At 48.6% G+C, this 14,308-nt stretch overlaps 1 protein-coding gene across 1 annotated transcript in view; it reads left to right on the top strand.

Annotated features, from left to right (window-relative positions):
• Window positions 1-13,101, top strand: part of LOC149366119 (PMS1 protein homolog 1-like) — a 30,390-nt gene extending 17,289 nt beyond the window's left edge. The window contains exons 9-13 of the mRNA XM_089569645.1: window positions 5,231-5,357; window positions 5,547-5,684; window positions 7,262-7,462; window positions 9,431-9,561; window positions 12,671-13,101. Of these exons, the coding sequence (XP_089425771.1) occupies window positions 5,231-5,357; window positions 5,547-5,684; window positions 7,262-7,462; window positions 9,431-9,561; window positions 12,671-13,005 (932 nt within the window). The 3' untranslated portion in view covers window positions 13,006-13,101. The remainder of the gene's footprint in view (window positions 1-5,230; window positions 5,358-5,546; window positions 5,685-7,261; window positions 7,463-9,430; window positions 9,562-12,670) is intronic.
• The last annotated feature ends 1,207 nt before the right edge of the window (window positions 13,102-14,308 follow it).

Genomic DNA, 14,308 nt, shown 5'->3' with positions numbered 1-14,308 from the left:
GTCGCGCGCCCAGTCGTCAACCGAAAGCTATGTGGCATATATTCAAGATGTCTTGGCGCTTTGCCACAAGGTCGACGCCGCCATGACCGAGTCCGACAAAGTGAGCCATATTCTGAAAGGGATTGCGGATGATGCTTTTAACTTACTGGTTTGCAAAGACTGCACCACCGTGGACGCAATCATAAAAGAATGCCGTCATTTCGAACAGGTTAAAAGCCGCCGAATTCCACAGCAGTTCTCTCGGCTCCCTAATACTGCCGCTACTTCTTCCTGTGAGGAACACCGATTACCGTCCCGCGCCTCTTCCGATGATGACCCCGTTACCGGCACTGTGACCCGCATCGTTCGCCGCGAACTGGAAGCCCTTGCGCCTGTTCTGCCCCGTCCGACCGCACCTGATAACTCTCTACCCACCGTGTCGCTGATTCAGGCCGTCGTGCGTCAGGAACTCGCTAACCTGAACCTTCCTCCGGCTGTGTGCACCGTCAGAAGCCCGGACACCCCCCAGCCACCTCTCTCTGTTTATCGTCACACCTATTATTCTCCGCAGCGTTATTGCAATCCAAATGAGTGACGTACGGCAGACGACCGCCCCATCTGCTTCCGGTGTTCTCGCATTGGCCACATCGCCCGACATTGCCGCAGTCCATGGTCTTCACCAGCCCGCAACGTCTGCCCCTCCTTCTACAGTTCTACCTCGACCCGCACGTTCTCGCCCCGAGCCCCGTCCGAACCATCTGAAGCAGCCGTTCCCCCTCCACGCCGATTCTCCCGCTCTCCGTCGCCGCAGGGCCGCCGCTCTCGCTCCCCACAGTCGCCTTCAACCAGCCGCTCCCATTTGGAAAACTAAATGATGCAGCTCCCGGAGGTGAAGCTGCATCAACGACCCGGACCACAAATCCTCTCTCGACCTCTCGACCAAATCTCCTGGACGTCTTTATCGACCGTGTTCCTGTGCGCGCCCTGATTGACACTGGTGCTCAAATATCAGTGATGAGTGCTGCCCTCCGCTGTCGCCTACGCAAAGTCCTCACGCCTGCAATGTCCCGTGTGCGTGTCGCGGATGGTGGCACGCCTGCTGTCGGTACGTGTACCGCGCGCGTTACCATTGGCGGCCACAGTATACCGGTTCAATTCATCGTGCTGACCACCTGTGCCCATGACCTCATTCTTGGCTTGGATTTTCTCACTGACCATTCCGCCCTCATTGACTGCTCAGATGGCGTCCTACACCTCGAACTTCCACTGCTGGATTCAGAACCCATCGATATATCCCTGCGACTCTACAGTACCGATTATGCTCGCCTGTCATCCCGAACCGCCTCTTTCGTTCCACTTACCCCATCTCGCCCAGTTCCTGATGGCGACTATCTCGTTACGCCCAACCTTGACCTCCTGCTGACCCGTAACGTTGCCCTACCTCATACCATCGCCACCATCCAAGCTAACGCCCTTTCTCTGCCTTTCCTCAACTTCGGCGTCTCTTCTCAAGTGCTCCCGTCCGGCATCTGCCTGGCTACCCTATCTCCTCTCGCTCCTTGCCACGTCGCTCAGTTGGCCAACACCCCTGTTCACGACACTGCCACCCCGCGCCGGCAGTCTCCTCAGTCGCCCGACGCCTTCACGACCATGATGGCCACCGACCTCAGTCCCGACCAAACTGCCCAGCTTCGTGCCCTTCTCGAATCTTTTTCGAATCTTTTTCGGATATTTTTGATGTCAACAACACGACGCTGGGCCAAACTCTCGCCGTCAGGCACCGCATTGAAACCGGCGATGCCCCTCCCATCCGCCGCCGCCCCTATCGAGTCTCTCACGCCGAGCGTCAAGTTATCAATGCGGAAGTTACTAAAATGCTCGCGAAAAACATTATCGAACCCTCGCACAGTCCCTGGGCCTCACCCGTCGTACTTGTGAAGAAAAAGGATGGCTCCTGGCGTTTTTGCATTGATTATCGGCACTTGAATAAGATCACCAAAAAGGACGTGTACCCCTTGCCGCGTATCGATGACGCCCTTGACTGCCTTCATGGTGCCAAATTTTTCTCATCCATAGATCTTCGCTCCGGCTACTGGCAAATTGCTGTAGACGACCAGGACCGTGAAAAGACCGCCTTTGTGACACCTGATGGGCTTTACCAATTCAAAGTTATGCCTTTCGGATTATGCAACGCGCCAGCCACATTCGAGCGCATGATGGATGCCCTTTTGCACGGCTTTAAGTGGTCCACCTGCCTGTGCTACCTCGATGACGTCATTGTCTTTTCGCCCACGTTTTCCACTCATATCACTGACCTTTCCCAGATCCTTTCCCTCTTTCGTCATGCCGGCCTGCAGCTCAACTCGTCTAAGTGCCGTTTCGCGCGCCGCCAGCTCACCATCTTGGGTCATGTCGTCGACAATACGGGGGTCCACCCTGACCCTGAGAAGATCCGAGCCGTCAAAGACTTTCCCCAGCCACGTTCTTCTAACGACGTCCGAAGCTTCTTGGGGCTCTGCTCCTACTTTCATCGATTCGTTCAAGGCTTCGCCGACATCGCCCGCCCCCTAACCAACCTTCTGAAGAAAGGCACCACCTTCATCTGGGGACCCGACCAGGCACAAGCGTTTTCCAACCTGATATCGAAGCTTACTACCGCGCCAGTTCTCGCCCACTTCGATGTGACCGCTCCCACTGAAGTTCGCACCGACGCCAGTGGCTACGGCATCGGCGCTATCCTCTCACAGAGACAATCCGGAGAGCACCGTGTGATCGCGTACGCCAGCCGTCTCCTCTCTGCCCCGGAGCGGAATTACTCAATTACCGAACGCGAGTGCTTAGCTCTTGTCTGGGCTGTTGGGAAATTTCGCCCATATTTATACGGCCGCCTCTTTACAGTTGTCACTGACCACCATGCGTTGTGCTGGCTCTCTTCCTTGAAAGACCCTACAGGACGGCTTGGTTGTTGGGCACTGAGCCTGCAGCAGTACCATTACTCTGTACTCTACAAGTCTGGCCGCTTGCACGCCGATGCCGACTGCCTTTCCCGTTACCCCGTTGGCCCGTGTGACAATCTTGGCACTGACAGCGTGGATGCTCTGTGCTCCCTCTCTGTCCTCGCTAACATGGCCGAAGAACAGCGCCGCGATGCCGAGCTGCGCTCCATTATCGACCGCCTCAACACCGCCCCATTCGACCCTCCGATGCGCCGCTTTGTGCTCCGTGATGGAGTTTTATACCGCAGGAGCCTTAGCCAGGATGGCCCAGACCTCCTTCTCGTTGTCCCCGAGCACCTTCGCACTGCTGTCCTCCAAGAGCTGCATGATCTTCCCACTGCTGGTCACTTGGGTGTCTCCCGTACTTACGACCGCGTGCGTCGTCGATTCTTTTGGCCGGGCCTCTACCGCTGTGTACGCCGCTATGTTGCTGCCTGCGATGAGTGCCAGCGCCGGAAACGCCCCACCACTCTGTCAGCCGGTCTGCTTCAGCCCATTGACGTCCCACCCGAACCTTTCCATCGCGTCGGCTTAGACCTTTTGGGACCATTTCCGGAATCCGCCTCGGGCAACAAATGGATAGCTGTTGCCACAGACTACGCTACCCGTTACGCGATCACACGCGCACTGCCCACCAGTACGGCTACTGATGTTGCCGACTTTCTTTTGACCGACCTTATCCTACATCATGGAGCTCCCCGTCAACTTCTGACCGACCGAGGCCGATGCTTTCTGTCCAGAGTTGTCGCTGACATTCTTCGATCGTGCTCTACGAAACATAAGCTCACCACCGCCTACCACCCACAGACGAACGGCCTCACAGAACGCTTCAATCGCACTCTCACCGATATGCTAGCTATGTACGTTTCTCCGGACCATCGCGACTGGGATACCGCTCTCCCCTATGTGACCTTCGCCTACAACTCCTCCTGCCATGACACTGCCGGTTACTCCCTTTTTATCTTTTGTATGGCCGCGAGCCCCTGCTGCCTCTGGACACGCTGCTTCCCACTTCTACTGCTCCGCCGTCTGCATACGCCCACGACGCAATTACCCGCGCTGACCACGCTCGCCAACTCGCACGCTCCCGGCTCCTCGCTTCCCAGACCTCTCAGCAGGAATTCTACAACCGCCGTCACCGTGTGGTCTGCTTCACCCCTGGCTCCCTCGTCTTGCTTTGGTCGCCATCTCGCCGCGTGGGGCTCTCTGAAAAACTTCTGTCCCGCTACATCGGCCCGTACCGTGTCCTGCGCCAAGTCACCGCAGTCACCTACGAGATCGCTCCGGCCTTCCCCGGTGCCACGTCCTCTCAGCATCAGACCAATGTTGTGCACGTCTCTCGCCTCAAGCCCTACGTCTTGCAGTCCTCCTCACTGCCCTGATGAGCACCGAGACGGTGCCTTTCAGACGGGGGGCCATGCAACGGATAATCTCCGTGAAGACGACGCAGAGGAAGTGCCCGGTGTGTGCGCGCTTGCCGCTCGGTGCTAGCTGTGATCTGTACCCTGTGCTCCGGTCGTCCTTGTGCCGACATAGACTTCGGGCCACGTAACAATATGTTTGCAGCACTTAAACACACTAAGATGCTGGTTTACATAACCATTGCTATGAGGACTGTTATTACAGAATCTAGATATGTCCGTACGTACCAGTCTCCACTCATCACTAGTGAAGCACTAATGAAGCTTAGCAGTGACAGCTTCTGCACCAGTTGCTTGGCTTGGTGCTGACTCCTTGGTGCTCGGGCTATCCTGCTGGACATGCCGGACCTGCTGCCTCAGCCCTCAAAAGCATTGCACGCCGTGTGGGGTTGGGTTGGGAAGTGCAGGCTGCAGTTCTTCGCTAGAACTTCGCTGTCGGGGTCGGGAACGAGATCTATCGTAATGCTAGTGCAAGTGTAAATGAAGCAATGGTAGCGACATCTGATAGAGGCCTTCAACATCCGGCCGGCGGTAGTCTGCATTTCAGCTGCTGCTAGGCAGCACCACTCGCTCGTAGCAATCACAGAATCCACATTTATGTCGGTTTACGTCACTTTTCGGTTATTTCATCGTCGAAGAGTGTAGAGATTGAATCAGAGTGGCGGGGAAAAACTTTTTCTACTTTGATCCAAACCTTTTAGCAATAAATGCGTCTTTTTTGCTCAGGCAAGTGGCAGCGAAGCCACGAAACACCGAACTATTGGATTTTGGTAACAAACAAAAAAATTGATACAGTTGTCCTATGTCCCTTTAATTGTTTTTTCTGTTTTTCAGTCCTATCGCAGGCTCCAGAAATGCCATTAATGGAACTTAGCAATCTTCTCGAAGAAGGATGGACATCTTTGACTCCTGATGAAAGACAGGACTATGAAAAACAAGCTGGAAGTGGTCCACAAGCCTGGTAAATACCGAGTTTATGGACATAAAATGCCAGAATCATGATGCAGTATTGCTACTGCTTAGATGCTCTCAATGAGTAGTAAAGGATGCTGCATGGAAAACATTATAGGTTGCATGTGCAAGTCACTGATACAGAAGTGTGGTGTTTTTGTGGATCATCTGGGAAAATCTTTCTTTTTGTTTGCTCCAGCAACAAACCAGCAAGTGTGCAACAGCCAACAAAAGACAGTGGTGTGCAAAGACCTGCCGCCTCAAACTGGAAGAAAGTGGAGCTGCATTTCTCGATGCAGGCTCTCAAGGAGTGTTTCGAGGACTACTGTCACCTCAGGTGCTTTCGTTTTGATTTTTTAGACGGAGCATGTCACCTTATTCTCCCTCTTGAGTGTGGAATGGTGGGAACGAACATGTGTATAAAACATTAGGTACCAATGAACAACATTGCGTATCAAATATGGTGATGATGTGTTGAGGGAATCAAATGTAGTGATAATTGACTGTTTTATGCTGGTGGTGTTAATGCATTAATGGGTGTCATTGCAGTGATGAATAAGGCTGTTACATCCCGACACAGTATGGAGGCTGAGCTTAAGTTGCGTTGAAGCAGTTACTTCCCAATGAACACTAGTATTCTCTTGGATGTCCCATGGATGTCCACAGGACATCCAAGGGAGTTTCAGTGCCCAGAATGGCGTAACATGCTTGGGCTGTGCAAGCTTGCTATTCTATGCGCAGAGTTTGCTGATGTAAAGCACTTACTTATGCAGTGGATAAAAATACATAGCCCACCATCATGTGGTACAATTTTGCAATGCAGGCAGTGTATTTACAAATCATGGCCAGTACAGCATGCCGCCTTCAGTTTTGAGATTACACGCATTGGAGCTAGCCTAAGGGTAACGTGCACTCCGAAGTGATCATGAAGGAGTTTGTCGTGAAGCTTTGTCCGAAAACAGGAGAAAATTGTGCTTGCAAAAGCACAGCCGCTTACCTCTTCATGAACCGGCGAACTTTGCAGCCAAAGGCAGCTGCTTGGTTCGGAAGAGTTTGACGTGCGTAATGGTGCTGCAGTCGTCTGCTCTAACGGCCAGGATTTGTGAATAGGCTTACAGGCAGTGGCCCCGAAGCTTGGCCAACCATGTGTCAATGCATTGACTCTTTAAACTTTTTTTTTCTTTTTTTTTTCGTGATTTCCTAGTGGATGCATAGTGTCCTTTTTGTGGAAGGAAACCAGCCGATTGTGACGTACGACATTCAGGGATGCAACAGAAGCTCCTCCGAATAAACATAGGCCACAAAGGATTCAGAGAGATTGAACGGCTAGAAAATGTTGATAAGGGTGTTCCTGGATACTTTTTTTAAGGTACAAGCAAGAAATTGACGCATAATTGGTAATTTCGCTGCAAAACCATCAAAAACTGTCTCTTCTGATATGACGTCGGTTGGTGGATTATTGTTTACATGTAATTTGTCTCCACTGTACAATACTACTGCCCTCTGAGCAGTGTACTAGTTATACTGTAATCAATCAATCAATCAATCGACCAATCAATCAGTCAACCAATGAATGAATCAATCAATACATCAACCAATCAATAGACCAATCAATCAATTAAATGATTGACCAGTTGACCAATCAAGCAATCAATTGACTGATCAATCAATCAATCAATCAAATTAATAAAAATGGTGCAATCTAACATGCAACACAATACAAGAATAATTGAATTCAATAAGTGAAAGCTGTTTAGCTTTCCTTCGTAGCCGTATGGCTGCGTTCGGGTGGATGTCAATGAGTAATTACTCTCTTATTACAAGAATAATTAAAATGTACAGCAAGATGCATTGTCACTCGTTGGTTGCAGAAAAACCGCATTAGCTGGCTATAAGGTCACTTTGTTGGTGCAGCCAGCAACCGGCCAGCCTGGACACCACCCTGGTGGGGCCACTTCAGGGGTGCCCCGGTGATGCCTGGGTCGTCTGGCACAAAGCCAGACTTTGCACGCTGAATACCGCACGGCTGCGTGAGGCAGTCACGTTCAGGAGGCTTATGGCCACCTTCCCTCTTCCGTCGGAGGAAGCCGACCCCCCAGTCAGCGTAACTCCTAGGTAAGCTTTGTCGCTTCTCCAATGGATCTAGCCTGCGAGTGCACTGTGCAGTCCTCTGTGAATCTGTGAATGACTGCTTTAGGATAAAAAACGAAAAAAAAAAATCTGAACTTTGAATCCCAGATGCTGAGGGGAAGGTGTGCATAAAAGCCTGTAGACTATGATGTTCCAGATTTTTTTGCCACAGCTACTAACCGCGAGTAATATGCTTTACAATGAGTTCACCATAGCGTAGTTCTGTAATTTTGGTTGTGGTTGAAGTTAGAGATTTGATGAACTGTTGAGTAACTGACACACTTTCTTTCTCCTTACTGTTGTGTGCCTTAATGTTAAAAGAACTCGGGACTAGGGTGATCTGTCAACATTTGTTAAAAGCCTTTCATTCTAAAGCAACCAAAGGTTTATTGATGATGTTGCAGTACTGAATTGAGCCACTTTGTATACTGCAACACTGTATGACAAATTTTTCTGCACATTTACTTTATTTTCTGGAGTATACGTCGTGCTATCATGTAAATTGCACCACCCTGCAAACAACTCTTTTTACATAAATTTCAGTCACGCCTTGCAGGATGAAACTGTCGTCTGAGACATCTAAGAAATTATTTTCTAGGCCCAGAGAATGTGCACCGTGGAAAGTACGGACGTGCATTGAAAGGGGCACTTGGTACATGTGTTGATGGTTCGATTAAGAAACATTGTAGCACACTGAATGCTAGCCATGTTTCCCTCATTCTACATGGCGGCATGTAAGCTTGTTCACATGCGGCAGTTGCGGCCAAGGTCTTCATGTGGCTACAATGAAGCAGCGACTATAACGAACAGATTGCAGGGCCACTTCGGCTTAGTTATAAGCGAAGTTCAACAGCAGTAGGAACCAAGGAGAGGCCCAGGTTGTGCAATTCGTGCTTGTACTTGAAAAAATTTACGAAGTGCAATGATCATACTTTGTCTTAAAGGTTCAGTCTACTCACCGAGATGAGTGTATAAATAATGGCATATTCTGGTAGTTGGCACCCTCTAACATCAATAAAGAGGGAACTGCTCCCGGTTTAGGCAGGAATTTATATTTTATTTCGGCGTTAAAAGTCGCGTAAAAATGCATGGTGGCGACCCCAAACCTCCATTTTGTTCAAGAAGGTGGTAGTCTTTTTTGGTAGAAGCATAAGTGAATATACTACGTACCATTTGTATGCCCCAATGTCAGAGAAATGCACGTTTTGTTCTAGTAAACTGTAGAAGGTGCACCGCTCGCTTTTTCTGTAAATCACACGAATATTTATAGTTACACATACGCAAAACGCAGACACATTCCCACTTTTAGTTCAGCGTATACTAGCAGAGACGCAAAAATAAACTCAGCCTTTAGTGGCGCCATCTGGCTGTCAGGACGGGAACCATTCCTGTAAACAAACCGACTCTCCACTTAAGCCTAGAAGCGGCAGAATCGTCACTCTAATTATTAAAATAAAGCAAATTGATCTCTTATATGTTTTCGTATAGGCGAGATGAGACGAAGCGAAAGACCGGCGCCCCATTTATGGCCAGTGAACGCACTGAAAAAGGCAGCAACAACGAGAATTCAGTCCGAAGCGAGAGGTCCGGCTTCGACGGGTGCTGCTATGTTTGTCGCCGCGCGGCGGAAATCCAGATGGTTGCCAGATGAGACTACCATCTCACACAGATGTGTTCCCACATCAATAAATTCTATTTTAAAATGTTCTACCGCACTTCTTGGCACCACAGCTGGCTAAACGGTAATTTGAGTAAAGAGCTATCGGTTGCCGCAAAGAAAATATGGGCGATAAAATTCAGTAGACTGACCCTTTAAGTAATGACACTAGCATGCCATGACAAAAAAAAAAAAGCCACGACTTATGCACCGGTTCTCTGCTGTGACTTGAACATATTTTCTACATATTTCTGTGCGTTATTCAATACATCTGTTAACTGTCTCTCTTACATCAGCATTCTGGGTGGTGACCCACTATGGAACAGACTCCTGAACATGAAGAAGGAGTCCCGGGACACTTCTGGAATCCTGTACGTGACGGATCCGCTTCTCACCTGCAATGGCTTCCACGTCAGGATCGTGGCAGGTGCGTGGAATGACTTTGCTCTCAGGATCCACGTTAGGATCACGTGAAAGGCATTTTAACTAAGCTGGAGCGCAGTAGCATTGCTGCAGAGCCTAGTCACCGCAGAAGTATTGTTTCATGAAAGCGAACTGCTCAAATTTATTTTCAGAGTGTGCGCAACAGATAGCCACACTTTCTTTTGGCACACAACTGAGGGGTCTTTCCTTCTTTGTTAGCAAACGCAGCGAATTTTAGGACAGTGATTGTTTGTTTGTTATGGGGGTTTGACGTCCCAAAGTGACTCAGCCTACGAGGGACGCCGTAGTGAAGGGCTCCGGAAATTTCGACCACCCGGGGTTCTTTAAAGGTGCCCTGCGACGTAGATAAAGCATGGGGTCTTTATTCTTTGTATGCAGAGTAAGGGACATTTTGAGTCCCGAACGCGCAATGAGATCACCGAAATCATAATATTTGATATTTTAATCTTCGCTAGAAATGCTTGTTTCGAGCCGATGGTGTCGCAACGCGGCGGCCATTTGCGGCAGCGGAAATGAAGCGGCATCCAGATAGGGCGCTGCCTTTCTCATTGGTTGGGCGTCCAGTTTGCATATTGTTCCTTTATAGTTGCGAAATGAATCCAAAATATTATGTCTCTGAGTACTGAAAGCTTTTCGCATGCCACAAAAACTGGAAAGAAGCAGGGAAAGCGAATGAAAACTAACAAGAATACAGCTAGGGGCGACACTTTCCATTCCGCTTCAAACCTTCGTGGCAGCCAGCGCTGTTCAAAAAACCTTGGCTCAAACCAGAAAGCTCGCGCGTCAAGATCGGCCGTGACCATACCAAGACGGCAGCGAAAAAAAAAAGCCAGTCGACAAGAAAGGCCGGACAGGAGACCGGAGTAGAGTTTGGGGGGGAGGAGGGCTACTGCCCACCGCCTTCCAGTCCGACTAAAAAAGAAACTTCGGGGAGCTTCCTTTGTTGTTAGTCACCCCTGCCCTGACTACGGCGTCGCGTACACGGGGGGAAGACGCCGTCAAAATGAGCGGATGTCTACAGCCCCGACAAAGCAACAACTGCATGCATGCTTCCGCTGCGTGTGCGCCAGGCGCGGTTCTAATTGGTAGCGCCCAATCTTGGTACTGGGTGAGTGAAATGGGCGAGTGAAGTGCGTTTTCGTCTGAGCTTTTCATTTCGAATTTTCAGAGTGGAATAACTTTCGTTTGCATGCTCCGATTTCAATAATTCTTTTTGCTCTGGTCTCTGGAAAGCATGATGAACCCATTTAATGACATTAACTGGTACCGAGGAAATCATCGCGGTGCCCCTTTAACGTGCACTCACATCACACTGTACACGGGCCACTAGAATTTCGCCTCCATTGAAATTCGACCGCCGCGGCCGGGATTGAACATACATCTTTTGGGTCAGCAGCCATGCGCCATAACCACTGAGCCACCGCAGCGGCTTTTTCAGACAGTGTGTATAGCAGTGTCCTTTGACATAGTCATGTGGACGTACAGTAAAACCTCGGCAATTCAGAGTCATTGGGACCGCGAAAAATATTCACATTTAGCGGGTTTTCGAGTTAACCGAGCACAGCAAAATAAATTGGTTCCAAAACCCGCTACCTCTATTGGATGAGCTTTCCAATTACTGGCAGTAATCAGAGATGGTGCAAGCTGACGAGACTTTGAACCAGTCGTGTCACGGGACACGCATTGACGCTGCTGGTTTAGGCGGCGTTTTGATACCAGTGAGTCTTCTCCTCTGCAGGCACACGCTTTGGTGGTCCGCGAGGCGTACCATGGAGTGGTTTCGTGCTGGGAGTAGCTGAGGCTGTTTTTTTTTTTTTTTTTTGCGCATCAAACCTTCAGTATCGCTCTGCAATGCTGAAGAGCGATTCGAGCAATTGTTTCATTCGGTTTGCAGTGAAATCCAGATCGGGCATTCCCGCATAGCAACCCAGATCTTCAAACTAACTGGGCTGGCACAGATCGCAAGTTCGAATTAGCTGGTCGAATTTACATTAGAAACGACAGGACCACATAAGTTCTTAGAATTACCAAAGTTCAAATTACCGAGGTTTTACTGTATTTTGTCGCCTGTAATAGTATTTTATTCTAGGTTTCTTGCTTCGTTGTGCATTGTTGGGAAAAAAAAAATGATACCATGATCCATAGAGATTCTTTACAAATCTCTGTGTTTCTATGTTACTTTGTAACCACTGTGATAATTTGTATAAAGCTTTGTAAAAACTTGTTAGTATTAGTTGTTTTGCATTGCAGATTAGACGAATTGGCTTTCTTCATGCTTACGCAGACTATTTAGGTGGCAAAGATAATCTATGAAAACTGGCGAGAGCGCATAGCTGGGTCTGTCACCCTTAGGAAGTGGCATTGGTGAGGAGCTTGCAAAACACTGTTGTACTATATTGCATTTGTGGATGAGCAATTCAACAAACGCTTTTTGAATGACCGATTAGGAAAGTTTCTGATTTGCAAGGCCGATTGTGGTTGCAACTGCAGAGCATTGTGTCTGTATGTGGCACTTCAACACAAGTCTTTGTGACATGCCTACTCTCGTTGTTGGTCAAAAGTTTAGGGGAATCCCCCAAGGTGGAGTAGATTTGTAATAAGGGAGTAATTACTCATTGGCATCCACCCGAGCACAGCCATACGGCTACAAAGGAAAGCTATACAGCTTTCTCAGAAACTTCGTAGTTAAAGAAAAATTCGTCCTGGTCCGGGGTTCGAACCCAGGACCACCGCTTCACCGGAGCAGTCGCTCTACCAATTGAGCTAACCAGGACGGCAAGCTTATGGTAGGGCGAGAGCAAATTGATCAATAACTCGAAGTGGGAACTGTGTTGGTCAAGTTATTGATCAATTCGCTCTCGCCCTACCATAAGCTTGCCGTCCTGGTTAGCTCAATTGGTAGAGCGACTGCTCCGGTGAAGCGGTGGTCCTGGGTTCGAACCCCGGACCAGGACGAATTTTTCTTTAGCTACGAAGTTTCTGAGAAAGCTGTATAGCTTTCCTTTGTAGCCGTATGGCTGTGCTCGGGTGGATGCCAATGAGTAATTACTCCCTTATTACCTACTCTCGATGATGTCCGTTTTTGCTTCCAGGCTGCAAAGCAGAAATCACGCAGCTGCCCAAAGACCAAGCACTGTCCGAACTGGTGCAAATTCTGAAGCTGGTCTCGTCGCACCCGACTCCAACTGTGGCCACTTGTCGTTTGCCAAGAACAGTGGCCGTCCTCCGAGAGGAAGCGACACGAATGGTCCGCAACATGGCACCGAAAATGTCGAGAGACGAGATAAAGGAACTCTTGGCCGAAGAGGAAGACCTGCTACAGGCGCTGTGCGTGCACAACAGGCCAGTATGCACGCAGTTCTTCGACATGAGCACAAGTGTTGGCAGCGTATCCAAGGATAGCCTCTCGCAGCAGATTGTAGTTTGAAAAAAAGTTGCTCAGAAGGAAGACGCTGTTAGACGTGCTTATTTCAGCAGTTATAAAGTTAAAATGAAAATAAACTTTCATGCCTTGATACAAGAAGTGATCTACGATTGCAACGTCAGTACTCTTAGAATTTGTTCAATTCCCTAGTGGGTTTGAGCTACCCAGTCTCGTCATAAGCAGACTAATTTCTGGCTCATGACTGGTTGAGCTTGTTGCTTGTTTTCCTGCTGTGTCCGGCGAGTAGAGATCACCCAAAGAACTTGTTTGGTTTGCTGACTGATGGCAGCACGGGTACTAAATGACCATTTTGGCACCATTTTCAATAAAAAAAAAACAATCACTGTGGCATTGTGCCAGGTCAGTTCGTATGAAAAAGTGGATAACAAATTTTCACAGCCAAGGCTATGAAGCAAGTATTTTGAGCATGAAGTTTGTATCAACCTTTGTAGCCTTCAAGACCTTCAGATGTAACAGAGGCAGTGTTTATCAGCAAACTGAATGTGAACGGAATGCTTGTATGCAACAACACAACCAACACAGTTCCCACTTCGAGTTATTGATCAATTCGCTCTCGCCCTACCATAAGCTTGCCGTCCTGGTTAGCTCAATTGGTAGAGCGACTGCTCCGGTGAAGCGGTGGTCCTGGGTTCGAACCCCGGACCAGGACGAATTTTTCTTTAACTACGAAGTTTCTGAGAAAGCTGTCTTTGCGCCACTGAAGTGAAGATCAAATGCATTAGTATTCAGTCTCAGTTATCTAATGTCTTCCTGTATTGCTGTTTCCATTTCAGCTCTCTTGTTTGAGGTTAATTCGTCGCTAGAAAGAACTAGTATTTATTGATATAGGTTGTTTTAATGGTCTGCATGTCAGCTCTACCGTTAGTGAACTTCTGTTGCACAATGTACGATAGTTCAGCAATGCTTTATTTGGACCAAACACCAGAATACGCAAAATTTCACATCTCGACACTCAGTTAAGCAAGTTCCATGGACGACATCTGCATTCGTCATTTCTTTATTCGCCTACTTACACTTTGTACAGGTACAGAACGTTCAGCATTGGAATGTTGGGTCAGAAGAAACGTTTTGTCGCGTTAGGTTAAAAAGACAACGGACATTACACAGACAGGTACTAAAGGACAGGACACTAAAAATTGTCACAGCTTGTAAATATAAAACGAACACTTTTTATGCGGAGTAAAAAAGAGTGTAAATGACTACACACACAAATATATTGCTTAATAAATAGCTTCACCCACGAAAATAAAATGTGTGTGTGGAATGTTTCGCAGAAATTTTATTC

This window comes from Amblyomma mixtum, chromosome 1 (assembly GCF_055824585.1).
Source record: "Amblyomma mixtum isolate Tamu chromosome 1, ASM5582458v1, whole genome shotgun sequence".
Taxonomy (NCBI): Eukaryota; Metazoa; Arthropoda; class Arachnida; order Ixodida; family Ixodidae; genus Amblyomma; species Amblyomma mixtum.
Note: the sequence above shows the minus strand (reverse complement) of the source record. Positions and strands in the feature narration are given on the sequence as shown.